The sequence below is a fragment of the Stegostoma tigrinum genome, chromosome 30 (genome assembly GCF_030684315.1).
Source record: "Stegostoma tigrinum isolate sSteTig4 chromosome 30, sSteTig4.hap1, whole genome shotgun sequence".
Classification (NCBI taxonomy): Eukaryota; Metazoa; Chordata; class Chondrichthyes; order Orectolobiformes; family Stegostomatidae; genus Stegostoma; species Stegostoma tigrinum.
The window spans coordinates 7,173,131-7,191,391 of NC_081383.1; the positions used below are offsets into that span (position 1 = coordinate 7,173,131).

Below are 18,261 nucleotides of genomic sequence, written 5' to 3' on the forward strand. Positions count from 1 at the left end.
TCTAGGTAGCGCATCCCAGATGCCCAAGTTCTAAAAGGACCGCAACTTTCCCCCTACAGTGATCGAGAACGCCCTTGAACGCGTCTCCCGTATTTCCCGCAACACGTCCCTCACTTCGCCCCAGCCACAACCGCCCAAAGAGGATCCCCCTCGTTCTCACACACCACCCCACCAACCTCCGGATACAACGCATCATCCTCCGGCACTTCCGCCATTTACAATCCGACCCCACCACCCAAGACATTTTTCCATCCCCACCCCTGTCTGCTTTCCGGAGAGACCACTCTCTCCGTGACTCCCTTGTTCACTCCACACTGCCCTCCAACCCCACCACACCCGGCACCTTCCCCTGCAACCGCAGGAAATGCTACACTTGCCCCCACACCTCCCCCCTCACCCCTATCCCAGGCCCCAAGATGACATTCCACATTAAGCAGAGGTTCACCTGCACATCTGCCAATGTGGTATACTGCATCCACTGTACCCGGTGTGGCTTCCTCTACATTGGGGAAACCAAGCGGAGGCTTGGAGACCGCTTCACAGAACACCTCCGCTCAGTTCGCAACAAACTACTGCACCTCCCAGCCGCTAGCCAGTTCCACTCCCCCTCCCATTCTTTAGATGACATATCCATCATGGGCCACCTGCAGTGCCACAATGATGCCACCCGAAGGTTGCAGGAACAGCAACTCATATTCCGCTTGGGAACCCTGCAGCCTAATGGTATCAATGTGGACTTCACCAGCTTCAAAATCTCCCCTACCCCTACTGCATCCCTAAACCAGCCCAGTTCGTCCCCTCCCCCCACTGCACCACACAACCAGCCCAGCCCTTCCCCTCCACCCACAGCATCCCAAAACCAGTCCAACCTGCCTCTGCCTCCCTAACCTGTTCTTCCTCTCACCCATCTCTTCCTCCCACCCCAAGCCGCACCCCCATCTACCTACTAACCTCATCCCACCTCCTTGACCTGTCCGTCTTCCCTGGACTGACCTATCCCCTCCCTACCTCCCCACCTATACTCTCCTCTCCACCCATCTTCTTTTCTCCCCATCTTCGGTCCGCCTCCCCCTCTCTCCCTATTTATTCCAGAACCCTCTCCCATCCCCCTCTCTGATGAAGGGTCTAGGCCCGAAACGTCAGCTTTTGTGCTCCTGAGATGCTGCTTGGCCTGTGTTCATCCAGCCTCACATTTTGTTGTCTTGGATTCTCCAGCATCTGCAGTTCCCATTATCTCCAATATCAATACACTTGGCCCAGCAACAGGGAAGGAGGGCTCAGATGTTGCTTGATCTGAACATTTCCAGCATTTTTGCCTATATTTAAATTCCTTGCTTATGCTAGAAAATATTCAGACCAGCAATAAACGACATTATTCAGTTGTCCAAAGACAATTGGATTCTCTTATAAAAGAGAGCAAACAAACTGCAGAAATCTGAAATCTGGAACAAACGCAGAATGGGGCAGCACAGTGGCTCAGTGGTTAGCACTATTGCCTCAGTGCCAGGGACCCAGGTTCAATTTCACCCTTGGGAGGATTTTGCACGGGCTACCACCCACAGTCCAAAAGGTAGATTGGCCATGCTAAATTGCTCATTTGGTAAACAGGGATGTGCAGGCGAAGTGGATTAACCATGAGAAATGCTGGGTTACAGGGACAGGGTAGGGGGTGGGTCTGGGTGGAATTTCAGAGGTGGGGCAATGTACAGCTTCTACGATGCTAGATAAGCTCAGAAAATATCTGGCAGCATGAGGAGAGAAACAGTTAAATGTTTTGAGTCCAGTTGGACTGTTCTGAAGGTGGCATACTGGACTTGAGATATTAACTATTTCACTCTTCACAGATGTTGCTGGACCTGCTGAGTTTCTCCACCATTCTCCCAACTGGATTCTAGTTAAATGCCAAACACCAGAACAAAAACCCATTGCATATTGCAAATGTGACAAATGAGGCCAGTGTACACACTTCTAGTATCCAACTGTGATACAAGATGTTTCAATACAGCAGTTCCCCTCACACCCAATTCACAGTTGCTGAATGATTTCTGCTGTCTCCCCAGCAGCTGCTTCCTCTCGTATCTTCCTGGCTTCACCAGTTCCTTCCACAAACAAAAACAAAACCCAATTTACTCAGAACCTTTATGCATTCAGATCATAGATGGACTGGGAGCAGAGTTTCATGCTGGCTTAAGAGGAGTTCGATAAATCTTGAGCAATGTTCTCGTTTTAGCAGACTGTGTTCCCAAGTGTTCTACTGACCCATCCAGCAGAACCCATAGATTGATTACTGATAAGGACAGACTGTGTGGGCTGGGGGTGGGGGTTTAGGAGAACAGCGAGCTGATGTTTACAGATAAACAACTCCATTATTCAATGCAACAATCAGGCTGAATAGTCTGTTTTAAAAGCATTAAATGAATCTTCTTGTTCTATAGCTCTGGAGGGAACTGAATGTGTGTCAGTTTCACTAGCCAGTGGATTACAGTCAGTCAGTCTCAGTGAAACAAACAAACAAACATCGATGAGTCAGTGATTGCTTTCTCTCCACTCATTAACTTGCAACATGCAATTTCACATCAGCCTCAGTCAGTCTACACATTGCTCAACAACACTTTATAAATGTACAGTTACATGCTAGGTTCTTTGCAAGATGGCTAAAATGGATTGTTGGTTGTGTTTTGATAAGCAAGTCAACCCTGTCACAAGGAAAAGAAACAAGGTGGCTCTGCTCTGAAGGGGTGAGCGTGATTGCACATTTGGATAACACCAATTACCTTCACAATGACAGTCCAGGCTGGTGTTTGACCCGTTCTAGCTGGAAGCTAATCATTTAACAACTGTACAAGCAGGATCTTGGTTAAACAAATTTAAAAAAAGATGAAGAAACTCAGCAGGTCTGACAGTATGGGGAGAGGGGGAACAGTTTTTTGAGTCCAATATGGCTTCTCCAGCTTCTGTTCTGGAGAAAGGAAAATTAATTTTCCTGAAATTAGAAATCAAAGGGACCAGGAGGATGAGGAATGTAAGGAAATGAGTTGGAAGGTTGTATTATTGCGTCCCCAGGGGAAAGACAGGAGATTGGCACTAGATAACAGAAGCAGCGTAGGCACAGTAGGTGAATGGACTCCTTCTGTGCATTAATAATGTGAGGTTTCAGAATGCACACTGTTTAATCCCAGATACTGCAGACTGAATTTTACTAGGAATTAGTAAATTATGGCAAACATGACCATATGGTAGAGTTTTACATTATGTTTAACAGTAAATTACTGCAATGCAAAAGCAGAGTTAGATCTAGGGGTTCATGTACATAGTTCATTAAAAGTTGTATCACAGGCTGGTTAAGGTGTTTAGCACGATTGCTTTCATTGTTCAGACCATTGTGTACAGGAGTTGGGATGTCATATTGAGGTTATACACATCGTTGGTGAGGCCTCTTCTGGAAGTACTGTGTACAGTTATGGTTGACCTCTGATAGGAAGGAGGTTATTAAATTGAGACAGTTTAGAAAACATTTAAATCAGGATGATGCCAGGACCAGAAGGCTTGAGTTATAAAAAAGGGGAGGCTGGGACATTTTTCATTGGATGTAGGTGGTCGGGGTGACCTTACAGAGGTTTATAAAATCATGAGGGACATAGATAAGATGAACAGCAAAGGGCTTTTCCCTACAGTGGGTGATTTCAAAAGAAGGGGGTATATTTTTAATGCGAGAGGAAAAAGATTTAAGGGACCTGGAGAGGCAACCTTTTTCCACAGAGGGTGGTTCGTGTGTGGAATGAACTGCCAGAGCAACTGGTAGGTGCAGGTGCAGTTACAATATTTAAAAAGATATATGACTAGGAAACATTTAGAGGGATATGGGCCAAATATAGGCAAGCTGGACAAGTTAGGTTCGGGAAACTTGGTCAACATGGACGACTTAGACTGAAGGATCTGTTTCAGTGTGGTATGCGGGATGTGACTAGAGAGAGTGATGAAATAACAAATCCAATAAGGAATTCAGGAAACACTTGCTCAAATGATGAGTGTGTGGAATTTCCTAACAGGGAGCAGATGAGCTCAACAGTAGAGTGATATTGATGGTGAAGCTGGAGAAAATCATAGAATACGTAGATGGGTTGAGATGAAGAGGGGAGGACAAGGCTCATGTGTAGCATGAACTGTTGGGCCAAATGGCCTTTTATATACAAACACACAGTTAAGATGGACAAACCTGATAACTTCTATCCTGAAAGCAGACAGGGAATACGAATTCTGTCCCCTCCATGACTGTCAACTGGCAATGGACAAGGGTCTCATCCTACAGGTAGGGAGAGAGATCAAAAAGCAAAACAATTGGAATTGGCTTGCAGGAAAGCTAAAATAATTATATGTAGAGTCTTACTCTCTTCTGTAGTTTGGTATATTTTAAAATCAGTCATATTTGGTTCTGGGATGGGAATCAGAGTACATTGATGAAGAAGCAGATTGAGAGATTTGGGTCCCACCAATGCAAAAGGTCTCCAATAAGGAGTACAAAAGATACCTAGAGTGCAATAAATTGCAGCCATAATCAGATTCTCAAATGCTTGCATCTATAGATGGTCACTATTTGGATGGTGCTTTGGATGAAGCAAGGGGAGAATATGGCAGTGATAATAGTGTGAAGACAGGAGGAGAAGGTCACACTCCAGCACAGCTTATGTACACTGGTCTCACTCTCATTCCACACCCAACTGGCCTTTCATCCTGCGTGTGAATGGCTACAGCTTATATGCTCCCAATCCCACCATGACAGCTGGTGGGGTTGGAACACAAATAAAAATTTAGAATGAGAAGCTATCTCAATCACTATCAACTGTTGTAAAATTCCATGTGGGTCCCTAATGTCCTTTAGCAAAGGCAATCTGCTGTCCATACCTGGTGTGGCCAACATGTGACTCCAGGCTCATAGTAAGTGTGGCTAACTCCTAACTGCCATCTAGAATGACAATTGGCCGTGAACCCAGTGGCGCACACTAGGGATGGGTATCAAAAGCTGAGTCTCACCAACAATACCCACATCCTAAAGAGTTTTAAAAAGGTTGCAAACATCTAGTTTACAAATTGCCTCAGTTTAATACGAATCTAAACGCATAAATATAGATCAGCTCTCTTCATCTAAATACAAAAAGTTTAACTAATGTCTTTGTTCAGATTATTTCAAAAATTAAATGCTGTCATTTGTTCATACAGCTTCTTTACTCTAGCAAGATCTTAAGCTTGGAGAGGCCACTTGTCAGGTGTCATTGTCTTTAGTGGATGGAAGAATCATGGATCAAAACAGACTCATTGTAGCTAAGCATGACACTCACCAAGCCAAGGACAAGGGAGTAATCAGGCACACTGCGTGTTTTCAGAGGAAGAACAGATTTTTGCAATACCATTTTCGTTGAACTTTGGAGCTTTTTACTGCATTTATATCTGAAGAGAAATGTTCATACAAGGGATGTCAGTTTAAAATAAATCGCTTTTACAACTCCAACACACAGAGCAACACAGCTGGGTATTTGAACCAGTATTGCTTACCAGCCTATATATAGCCATAAAGCTCTAGTTTCCACTTTATATTTGACCCCTTCAAAGTGAGTAATTATTGAGACCTTCATTCCACCTCAAAGGCATTCCCTGATTAAATGGTATGTTAAACTGAGAGCTCATCTATCATCCAAGAAATTGTTATAGGTTTGCAGCAGAGTTCTTTCCCAGCATCCCGACTGATTTCACACTTTCAACCAGTCCTGCAAGGAGCACATCATCCATTTCATTTTGCCCTTTGAAACTGCAGTTGCCATGTTCGTGATGACTGCCATATTGCTTCCAAGTGCTATTACTTTCCAGATTAATTTACTGCATTTGAGCTGATTTGGAATCATTTGGAAAGTGACAATGCGCATTAATGAGAAATAACATGCATGCCACACAAGTGCCAGGCAATGATAATCTAAACAAGAGAGAATCTAACCATCTCCTCTGGACATTCAATTGCACTACTATCATGAAATCCCCATCGACAACATCCTGGTGTTATCATTGACCAGAAACTAAACTGGGCGAGCCACACAAATACTGTGTCTACAAAAGCAGTCATTCCTACTGGAATTCTGGAGCAAGTAATTCATCTTCTGACCACTCATAGCCTGTCCATCATCTAGACGGTTCAAGTCATGAGTGTAATGGAATACTCTCCACTTGCCACATAGATTGACAATCTAGGACAAAGCAGACCACTTGATTAGCCTCAAATTTAACCACCTTGGACATTAACCCTTCCACCAACAAGACAGGCTACAGTATGTACCATCTACAAGATGCACTGCAGCAACTCGAGTACCTCGGACAGCACCTTTTGAATCTGTGACCTCCAGCTCCTAGAAGGACAAGGGTAGCCAATACATGGGAACACCACCAGTTGCAAGTTTCCTTCCAAGCCACTCACAACCCTGACTTGGAAATATATAGAGACACCAAGGGTGGAGCTGGATGAACACAACAGGCCAAGCAGCATCAGAGGAACAGGAAGACTGACGTTTCAGGCCTAGACCCTTTTCTGAAGAAGGCTCTAGGCCTGAAACGTCAGCCTTCCTGCTCCTCTGATGCTGCTTGGCCTGCTGCGTTCATCCAGCTCTACACCTTGTATCTCAGATTATCCAGCATCTGCAGTTCCCATTATCTCTGGTTCCCCTCCTGGTTGATCTTATAGCCAAATCTCAAAAGATAAAAGAAAAAAAGCCTTTCTTCCAAACACACCTTGGTATTTGCCTCTTCAGTCAAGAATTTTAAATGTATTTACTTTCTTGTTAAGAATTAAAAACTGTAGATGATATCATGACTGTGTCTTGACTATCGAATGGGGAAGAGATTTGGGGGGTTGAATGGCGTTCTGTGGTTTCTAACTTTCAGTACAGCATTCATTTCTTATTTTAAACCACTCAGGTGTATTTTTTTGAAAATATAAAATAGTTTGAGGATATGAAAGTACAATTTGTTGTATCTATTTTAAATTTAAACCAACAATGCAATTTTTAAACCTTGTGGATTGATTACTAGTAGCACCTACCCTGAATCACTCAAGGCAATACCATCCCAGACTTGACTGTTCACCAGTTTTATTTAATCAGACCCACAGGTAGAAGTTTTCCCCTTGACTCACTTATTTAAGTCTTCTCTTTGATCATTAAGACAGGAAGACTCCACTGCAAAATTCATGGAGAAAGTCATCTCCACAGGCTCCAAGTCTCCATGTGAACATCTGCTGGCCTCCAAATCTGTTAGTAAGGTACAGAACTAAATCAGCAAAACCATTACTTTTTCAAAAAAAAACCTATCGATTGACGACTATTGGAACATAAACTATTCAAATATTGCTCACACACATGGAAGGACAACTGCAGTGATTGAAGAAGATAGCTCACTAAAAACTTCAAACTTAATTAGAGATGGGCAACAAACAGTGGCTGTGGCAGCAATGACCATATTCCAAGAACAAGCCATTTGCAAAAGAAAAGGGACGTCTGTACTTCAAGAAACAAAAAGGAACTGAGGATGCCGGAAAATCAGAAATTGCTGGAAAAACTGTGGCATCATCCGGCAGAATTATGTTTTAGGTCCAGTGAACAGTTTTGAAAAGGAGGTCACTGAATCCAAAATGTTAACTCCACACACACACACACAGACACACACACACACACAGACACGCGCTGCCAGACCTGCTGAGCTTTTCCTGCAATTTCTCATTTTGTTTCTGTACTCCAGGAGATGAGCAATGAAATAGAAGTGGCTACTCAGGAAGGGTGACTGCGTGATGCCCAACACAAGCCTGACAACTTCATCTCATCTTCCAATTAAGCACTTACAGCCTCCAGACTCAACACTGAGTTCGATTCCAAGCCCCAATTCTTTATTTTTGCCTACCATATGCTAGTCTGAATTTGTCTCAGATTTTTTGCATTCAAACAGAACTATTTATTACTTTTTAATTATTGACAGTCCTTCAGCACTGCCTTTTCCTGTGGCAGAGAGACAAAACACCTACCCAAAGTAAGAAAACAAAGTGACATTCAACTCAAAATATTAACCGTTTCTCTCTCCATTTACACTCCTAGACTGACTGGGATTCTCCAGCAATTTCTGCTTTTGAGATAAACCATGGACTGTGGATCAAGAAATTCCTTTGCTTTATTCCAGTTAAATCTCTGAAGCAGAAGGTAATATAGAGGTATAGAGAAGATGAAATTGGGAACCTATTTCACACTAGAATGAGGACCTGCAACCACTGCTAACAAAAGGGGGTTTATTTGAAATCACAAGCTTTTGGAGCACAGTGCCTTTGACAGGACAAAGCTTGTGATTTTAAATAAACCCCATTGGACTATAACCTGGTGTCATGAGACTTTGCCCACCCCAGTACAACACCGGCACCTCCACATCATGAGGAAAGGGCGTGGGCAGATGTGTGGGACCACCACTTGCAAGTCACACACCATCCTGAATTGGAACTATATCACCATTCCTTCAAGGTCGCTGGGTCAGAATCTTGGAACTCCCTTCCCAACAGCACCATGGCTACCGCTGCACCCCTCACAGACTGCAGCAGTTTAAGAAGTTCACTCACACTTTCTCAAGAGCAGAAAGGGTGACCTCAGTAAGGTAAACAAAACCTTTCTCAGCATCTTCCTTTTCTATGAACATTTATGTTTTTGTTGGAAACCTGTGTTGACTAGAGACTTTTATTGGCACATCGGCTGAAGATGTATCATGACAGAACAATAACAAAACCTCTCCTTCCGGTTTCAATTTCCAATCTCCTGAACTCACCATAACACTCCAGAGGGGAGTTTGAAAAGACAGACCGAGCTTGGCTGCCCTTGGTGTTTCCTCTGGCCACAATCCCCTGATGTTCATCTTGAAACTGCACCGAAATATTTAATTTTGTTGCCTTAGGCATGTATTTGAATCCTGGGAGGTAATAAAAAGATGATGCCACATATTATTGAAAAAAATGATATGTAGTCAATAACATAAGGGTTATGATGTAAAATAACTTACTTTATTGTTCCTTTGACAGTCTTTCAAACCTTCTCCCTCTCTGTCCCCAAGGTCACACTCATTTACGACATTCTATTCCTTAGAACCACCCATGTGTTGACATTGGCCCATTTAGAAACCTCTCAATTTTCACAAACCAGGCTGGGAGAAGATTCACAATGTTGGCCCCAGTGATGAAGAACTTCAGTTGTAAACATTTAGATTTGAGATATTGAGACTGCTTTTCCTCAGACGAGAGGGTCGAGAGGAGAATTGGCAGAGGTATTCAAAAATCAAGAGGGGTCTGTGTAGAACAGTTACGGGAGGAACTGTACCAGTTGGTGAAAGGCTTTGAAAGTCAGAAGATGTGGATTTAAGGTGATCAGCAAAAGAAACAGTGGCAACACAAGAGAAAGCTACTTCACTCAGCAAGTGGTTAGTATCTGAAATGCCCTGCCTGGATGTGTGTGGGGGAGGCAGGTACAAATCAAGGCATTCAAGGGGGAATTGGATTGATATAGGAAAAGGAAGAATACTCAGGGAGAGGGTAAAGGAGTCCTACAGAAAGGTCAGCTCAGACAACAGACCGAATATCTTCCTTCTGCACTGCAACTATTCTGGGATTGCAGCTCATTCTGGTTGCATCACTGCCAACATCAAAATAGGGACGATCCCGAGTTAACTCTCCTGCACAAGCCTAGGGCCGTTGAGGTGAACTGAAATGTTAATTCATCAACAATTAACTACCTAAACTTTACAGATCTGACACAGTGGTTTGAGATGCAGGGACAAGGATTATCCACTAAAACAATAGCAGATTATGTTATGCTTTGAAAATGATGTTAGAGTTCTTCCCTGTCTCCATAACAAAATCAACATTGCTCTCATACCTCTGTTGAGCTCAGTGTTCTGCCAGTGTTTATCTGGTAATCGAGTGGCTCTGGGCGTGGTTGTAGATGAATTAGAGTCATCACCACCATCTTCTGAAAGAACGGGACCAAATGTCACAGCTTGTGAAATCTGGTACAGGAGAAAAGAGAAAAGAGAGAATTTAGAACAGTATCAAACTCTGTAAAGAAACAAATTTTCTTGTTCAGTAAATCCTTGCTGGAAATCACATTGGGAGCGAATACTCAAGAAGAACACGTACAGTCCAATCTGATTCCTCTCACAGTCGAATTGCCATCTTGCTTGGTGATGTACCAGAGCAGTGCCATGTGTACAGAACCATACTTCAGAAAGTAGCACCTCTCAAACAGCATTTGACAGAGAAAAAGCTAGAGATAGGCCAAGACATTTGATTCTCTCAACCCCGATTATTTCAGCCGAAAGAATTAGCATTACAAGTGCAAAAAAAGGTGACATCTGTTGCTCATGAAGGAAAGGTGAGAAAAGACCATTGCAATTAAATTAAAACTGAAAACAAAATATTCACAATCTGTGGGGAGAAACAGTTAATGTTTCAGATTAACTCCAAAGCATTCAATGCTGCCATATGGCAGCCTATTATTGCCACAGCAGTTGCAGAAGTGTCCAAAAAAATAGTCCAGACTTCACATGAGTTGCTGCGGAAGCAAGGGATTACAAATTCAAATGAAGGTCCCAAGGACCATAGCAGTGTATTAAAAAAAGTGATAAAATGACAAGACAGAGCAAATCAGGAAGTAGCATTTTTAAGGGGCAACATGCCCAAAAATTTTGAAGGATCACAATTTTTAGAAATATTCATAGGATGCAAGTGTCACTGGCTGGACCAGCGTTTATTGTCCATCCCTAACTGCCCACAAAATGTAGTGGTGAAATGCTTTCTTGAACCACAACAGTCCATTTGGTATAGGAAGAAAGTTGCAGAATTTTGACCCAGCAAAGAAAAAAAAATGTGCTCACCAATGAGTTGCACAGATTTTAGGTCCTAGGAAAGTGGCAAGTAAAATTTAGTTCCTAAATCTTTAATGCGCTGCTCTCTCTTATTGGGGGTGGCAACCATAGTAATTTTGTACTGTCCTGCCCACCTACCTCAGCTCAACTTCTACTGAAATCCTGACCCTTGGTATTCAATTATTCCCCTGAGCAGCTTTCCATTCTGTTCTGCTCCCCACTTCACCTACAAATTGCAGAGTAAACTTAAGCTCATTCAAAATTCTGTTGGCGATTTACTAATCTACATTTCACAGACCTACATTCGCTGCTGGTCCATCAATGTCTCAAATTTTAATCCTGTTTCAATTTCCTTCCATCCTTCACGGCTCTGAACATTTCATACTCGTCAGCCGTCCAAGATCTCCATACTCTATTACTGGCTTCTTGCACCTCCTCACCTGCAGTCACTTGATCACTAGCTACCCCAGTACCAAGCTCTGGAATTCCCTTTCCAACTTACTTCAATTACTTTTTAATCAGAACCTCTCACTTTGGCCAAGCTTTTGATCACAATGTCTTGTGCTTTGGCATCAAATTTTGGTTATTTCACTCGTGTGAAGCGCCTCATGCATTTTATTATGTGAACAAAATTCTTTGGAAATGCAAGTTGTTGGACTTTGAAGAAATTGGGTGGAAGAGGAGAGGTCTTTTAAAAGATGGCAACTATTTGGACTGCTGGAATTCTCCAGTGGAGCTTTGTTTAGCTGTCCAAATGGACGATGACTTGGCACAGAGGGAAAAGGAGCACATTCCTCTCTTACCTTTTTGGGAGTTTTGTGCGTCATTTTCCTCACGGAGTCTGTGTTCCGTGAAGAGGCATCACATTCTCTTCCCAGCAACATTGTAAGAGAGCCTTCTTGGCCCTTGGAGCAGTGTGGAGTCTGAGGGGTCAAACATTCCTCTGACGTGGCTTTGCCCGACCGTAGATTCATCCTACGCTTGGTGGCTTTCTGTGTGTGAAGGCAATGACCAAAGAACACAGCACAGTCCAGCAAACACTTGTCTCACAATGTCAGGGAATCCCTGCTCAGCATTATAATTTAGAAACTTACAACTTGCTGAAACCCAAGAGTTTTCTATTTCAGTCAAGGCAATTCAAGCTATTGGAATCTTCATCCATTTTACCAGAAGAGAATTGCACATAAGAAAACCAAAAGAACTACAGATGCTGGAAATCAAAACAAAAACAAAAACACAGACTGCTGGTAAATCTCAGCAGATCTTGTAGCATCTGTGGAGAGAAACCAGAGTTAATGTTTCAGGTTGAGCAACCCTTCTTGAGAAGAATTATGCATATCTCTCTTCCTAGCAGTTCAACAGAGAGAGGGATGACTAGGCCATTCAGCCCTCCTTGCCTATTCACTTTGATCATGTAGGTATACCTGAAATCCACATTTTTGCCTTTAATCCATATCCCTCACAATTACTTAATAACATTCCAAACCTTCACCTTTTTATTAAGAAGAAAGGGAATTCTGAAAGTCCACTTCCTCTTGAGGGAATTGCGTTTCTTAGTTTTTGCCCCGAAATAGCCTCCCTGTAATTTAAGGAGGTACCCCCTCATTCAAGGTAAACACAACAGTGAAAATCTATATCTAACTGATCAAATCCTTAATCATCTTAAAGACCTTGATTGGTTAACCTTTCCAACTTCTAAACTCAAGCCAATTTACAAAGAGAGCCTTAGTACAAAAGGAGATGATTCAACTCATCATATCTGTGCCAATTCTTTGGCAGTATTACCCAATTAGTTCCACTCTCCTGCTTTCTCCCCACAGCCCTGCCAGTGCTACATTTTGAAGTTTATGTAATCTGTCCGCACAACTAGTGAACCTATACTCACTAACTTCATCTCAATAAATAACAAGGGAAAAGCTCAATTGGAAAATTAAATGGGGCTACAGTTCATAAACACTTGGAGCTTTCTGACAACAAATTACCTGACTTCTCCCAATGACAGGATAGTGAAGTTGCAGCACAAGCTTTGATCTCGGTGTTGTCTGGGTTCACATCCAGCTCAGACCAGCAAGAATAAAACTGTCTATTTCCTACCAGGTTGGACACTACACACTTAATGTTATTCCTCCCACCTGGGCACATTAGATCCTCTAAATCAAGATGAAGGTTAAACCTTAAAGACCTGTTGTTGTTTTGACAATGCAGTCTCCTCTTAGCTTGCTGCTAATGTTAACGATCTGATCCTTTACTAGTTAGTGCATTCAACATTGAAAAGGTTAACCAAATGACCTGTAGTGAACATTATCAGCTGGAAATTGTTTGCACCAACCACCCAGCTAACTCAGTAAAAATCTAGCCTTTGAAGGGAGATTCCCTAGGGACTACACTTTACGTGTGAAATAAAGTGGTGAATTTTGACAGGTCTTTTCATCATGAGGAGGCTCACAGCCGGGCTTGGTTCTATCCTTATCATGTGTTCCATCAGAAAATGCTGGATAGTACACAGCAGCAGCTGTCGTACCTGACTTTCCCCTTCCTTAATGTTCCCTAAAGGGGTCAAACACACCAGTCATCTCATATGAGACACTGGCCTATGACCAACCAAACTGAAGAAAGCTCATTCAGGAAGAACTGAGCACATCAAGAGGCCTCACTCGGGCCATGCAGAAGCAGTGTTGAGGGATTAAAGGGCAAACACACCAATTTATCTACTGAACTCTTCGAACACCACCTGCACTGCATGTGGCAGAGTTTGCTGATCATGCAATTGACTTAATGACCATCTTAGAGTCCATCAAACTGGAGTGGAAGCAAATCATTCTTGACCTCAGGGGACTGCCTATGGGAAAAGACATTGCATGTATCTGGACATTGGGCTAAGAACTAAATAACTATAACATTTGCAATAATAGTAAACCATGAAATAGAGTAGTCATTATCTTCCCATATTGTGGAGGAAAATGGGGATTAAATGAAAAGATATTATTTTGGTAAAAATCAATTATTGACTATTCAGAGGAAGAAGTCAGCAATGAACAATTGAAGATCCATTCAAACTCCACCAAACAACTTTATATTTTATGGATGAAATAACTTGATTAATTATCATAATAAGTAAAGTTCCAAAATTAATATAGGAATTTTCATGGGTATCACATGCTTCAAAGTGCCTGTATTTTGTTTACACTATGCTTTGATACTAATCAGTAAATCGGTGAGTTAAACATTACAGTACATTCCTTTGTGGTTTGGTTTCAATGTTGCTTAAGACAATATGGAGCCTAATGAAGTTAATTACTGAAGTATTCAGAGAAATGGCATTATCCAATACAGAAAAGCTTTGCTTCACAGGAATGTCCTACTTTAAATTGAGCATGACATTAAATTAAACTTCCTCTGACAACTCGATTGCTAAATCATATAAAAAAGCTTAATTCTTGGACATTCTCTGTTGAATTAGATGATCTAAACTAAGGATCCCATATTTATTTCCAATTCCTATCAGCTTGAAAGTTCATAGCTGACAAGAAATATTTTTGACTTTGTGCAATAGTGATTGAGTTGTGTGTGAAGGGAATTCTAATCTCTTTCTAAATATCCAATTTTGTTTGTATTTCACATTTAATATTTTACTGTAATCTATGCCTTATATTCTACATTTCATCCAAGTTTAAGTAGGAATATACTAATTCAATTTGAAAGCAGATGAAGTTAATTAGTTAAGGAAACTAGCTTAAACATTTTATATTGTGCTTGTGGCTGAGCTAACTCAGAACATGTAATTAGAGAAATTTCAGAGAGATATTGCACTGAGTGTGACTTTCATTACAGATCTGAGAGTTGGGTGAGCAAAGGAATTGGATGAAGAAAAGACCTTCTTTGCTTTACTTTTACTAGTTTTATTCAACCTTTAGAATTTGGGTCCTACTGTACTATAAGGAGTTAGCTATTTGGACATTGTCTTGTAAGTGATTAAGATCTATTCTATTAGGGTTTAAAATACCAAAGGAACTGTTCATTGGTTTAAATATTGTTTTAAAAAAGTAATTAATTAAATAAAATTATAAAGAACTCAATTAAAACATTAAGGATCACAGGTCAGATGGTGTGTCACGGCTGCAACATGTCGAAACTCTTGGATCCCAGTGTCATCTGGGTCAGCTATAAGTGCTTGTGGCTAGAGGCATATCTGCTCAGAGTCGTCAAGCTGAAGCCTGAGCTGCTGACACTACAACATATCAGCAAGGGGAAAGTCACCTGGATATTTTGTACCAGGGGCAGTCACACTCCCAAGGACAGGTTCTTCTGATTTGATCGGTGGTCAGGGACTAGGGAGTAAGGCTGAAGTTGAGAGAGGTTAGGGGACACAGGTGATGAGTGTAGGAACCTCAGCCTTTACAATTGTTCAACAGGTTTCAGGTTCTATCAGCTATTTTTAGATGAGAGTGAGGGCTACAAGGTGGACGAGCTAACTGGCCATACCACCATGGTGCAGGAAGTCAATCAAATTAGGGAAGTTAAAAAGTAATATATTTTTTGAAGGGAATAGTATAGTAAAGGAGATTGCACCATTCTCATCAATAAAGAACGTCAGTCCAGTCAGCTGTGCAGCCTACCTGGTGCCAGGATTCTGTACATGTGCTCAGGGCTGGGGGGGGGAGGATCCAGTTATCATAGTCCTTCTAGATACCAATGAAAGATTCTGCACTGTCAGGATGTGGAGCCAGGCAAGAAATGGTGGCTTAGTGGTTAGCAGTGCCACCTCACAGTGCCAGGGACCCGGGTTCAATTCCACCCTCGGGTGGCTGTCTGTGTGGAGTCTGCACATTCTCCCCGTGTTTATGTGGGTTTCCTCCGGATACTCCCATTTCCTCTCACAGTCCAAAGATGCGCAGGTTGGTGGATTGGCTATGCTTAATTGCCCGTAAGGTTCAGTGACGTGTAGATTAGATGGGTTATAGGGAAATGGAGCTGGGTGAAATGCTCCAATAGTCGGTGTGGACTTGTTGGGCCGTAGGGCTTCCACACTGTAGGGATTCTATGATGTTTGATGAAGAAATAAAGGTGTAGGGTTAAAAAAAACTATAGAAATTAAGATGTGGTTCAAAGACCGGTGCAGGAGAAGTGGGCTCCATTTCTTGGACACAAGTACCAATACTGGGGAGAGGGGGCTAGACTGTTGGAATGGTCCACACCTGAACTACAGAGACCAGTATCCTAGCAAGCTTCATAACTAGGACTTTATAGAAGGTTTTATACTAAAAGTGGCTAGTGATACAGTAGATCCATTTGTTTTAATTTTCCAAAATTCGCTAGAATGAGGGAAGGTTTGAGTACATTAATAAAAATTTGAAAAGAAACACAACTCATTTATTCAAAGAGAGAGGGGGAACAGAGAGCACGAAACCACAGGCCAGTTAACTGAACATTTGTCACAGAAAAATATTAGAAACTGTCACTGAAGATGTTATGCTATGCATATACAGCAAGTAATTAAGTTACCATCGATCCTTCTTTGGTGGTTCACGTAGTGGCAAGAAACATTAGAGGGAATCCTTAGGGAGCCGGTACAGAAACATCTACTCCCTCTAAAAGCCAGATTGGGACTCCGTCTCCATGCATGGACTGTGTGCGACATCAGTGTATTAAACGTTAACCCCTTGAGAACTACTAACTTATACAATAGTCGATCTACATAACTGAATCCCTCTGATATGAAGGAATACTATCCACGTGTATTAACTCCCACTTCGACACTCAGTCCATGTGCAAGAGGATTAATTACAAACATTTGGTGTTTGTTCACTGATTGCACACTTGACCATGGATTACTGCAGCCACCCAGTCTTGTGCAATCAAAGTATACAGAAGAACTAAAAATTTATATTAAATTTTAAGAGTTTTTTTGCCTTACTTGCATTGTAGCATTTTGTTAAGGGTCAAATATACAGGTTCAAATGTAGCATTTAAGATCAAATACTACTTCAGGAATTTGAGAGGCAAACAGAGGATTCTAACATAGAATCCCCACTGCTCGGAAGCAGGCCATTTGGTCCATTAGGTTCCACCAACCCCCCAAACAGCTTCCCACCTTATCCCTGCAACCATCCATTTTCTACAGCCAATCCACCTAACCTGCACATCTTTGGACTATGGGAGGAAACCCACGCAGACACAGGGAAGAATGTGTAAACTCCACACACACAGTTGCCCAAGGCTGAAATTGAAGCCAGATCCCTGGCACTGAGGCAGCAGTGCTAATTACTAAGCCACCGTGCCGCCCACAAATAACACAATTGATATAACATTTTAATTCAGTGTGTAACGAATGAGAACATAAAGCATGGAAATGATCTGAATTTAGGGTAAACGCAAGCCAGCAGACAAACAGGTAAAGGAAAATCTAATGTTACTGGATGAGGACCTAATCAAAAACTGCAATTGGAATGGTTGGTCTCACTCCGAAGCTTCGTTGGAGGCTCACTGATGATGTTATCTAGAATGGTGACAAAACGTCTGAAAACTAACCTTCCAGCTCTGCGAGCAAACTCACATCCAGTAAAGTCTCAGTATCTGAGAGTGTTACAATCTTGAAATACCTTGTGAACAGCAAATATATAGTGAGAATCAATTAAAGGTAAAGTCATAATAGATCAGAGGGAAGTTTATTTATAACTTTCCTCTTTCACTCTGCCCACGGTGCACATATGGACAGCAGGCACTAAATCTACTGCTGTCTCCAGCAATAAAATCAGCCGAGTTTTGACTGGGAGTGGGAATGTAATTGAAAGTCATACCATTCATATCTTCACCATTTGCAAATGTATTTATCTTTGTAAAACATTCTGTGCCCCATTTTGCCCATTGCAGGCCTAATGTTCACTTCTCCACAATATTAAAAAAAAAGAAGTAAACTTCAGGGAAAATGTGAGAAAAATGAAAAAGAGGTTAAATAAATATTGAAAAAAGTGGAAGGTGTCCCTGATGTACTGTTCAATATTTCCTGGGCTAGAAAGTGTAGTGTGCAAGCTCCATCTACCACCTTGCATACTGGAGTGTTTACACAGGTTTGTTTTTACAAATATATACACTGGAGAGCCTAGTAATAAAGGCAAGTACAACATATTTTGTACGCATTGAATACATTGTTTTTGTCTTTCATCTTCTAGAGTATACAATCCACCAAGTTTTTGTATGGTTGGAACCTATCTAACTGACGGTCAGGGGTCAGTTAACTTGGATGCTGGTTTGTGATTTTTTTTTTGCAAAAATATACCTTATGCATAAAAATCACTGATTATATTCACGGGTACTAAAGCATTTCTGTGCAGGTTA

The 18,261-nt window shown here is 41.8% G+C and overlaps 1 protein-coding gene across 4 annotated transcripts in view; it reads right to left on the minus strand.

Annotated features, from left to right (window-relative positions):
• LOC125465711 (CTD small phosphatase-like protein 2) overlaps positions 1-17,505 on the minus strand; it is a 34,441-nt gene extending 16,936 nt beyond the window's left edge. For 3 of the 4 annotated variants that reach the window (XM_048559458.1, XM_059638507.1, XM_048559457.1), the window contains exons 1-6: positions 11,730-12,058; positions 9,939-10,068; positions 8,839-8,979; positions 7,175-7,289; positions 5,337-5,445; positions 4,217-4,303 (exon numbers count right to left, since the gene is read on the minus strand). In XM_048559458.1, coding sequence (XP_048415415.1) covers positions 4,217-4,303; positions 5,337-5,445; positions 7,175-7,289; positions 8,839-8,979; positions 9,939-10,068; positions 11,730-11,900 — 753 coding nt within the window. In that variant the 5' untranslated portion in view covers positions 11,901-12,058. Of the gene's footprint in view, positions 1-4,216; positions 4,304-5,336; positions 5,446-7,174; positions 7,290-8,838; positions 8,980-9,938; positions 10,069-11,729; positions 12,059-17,454 lie in introns of those variants that run through there. The other variant, XM_048559456.1, reaches the window with a different exon arrangement.
• Positions 17,506-18,261: the final 756 nt, after the last annotated feature.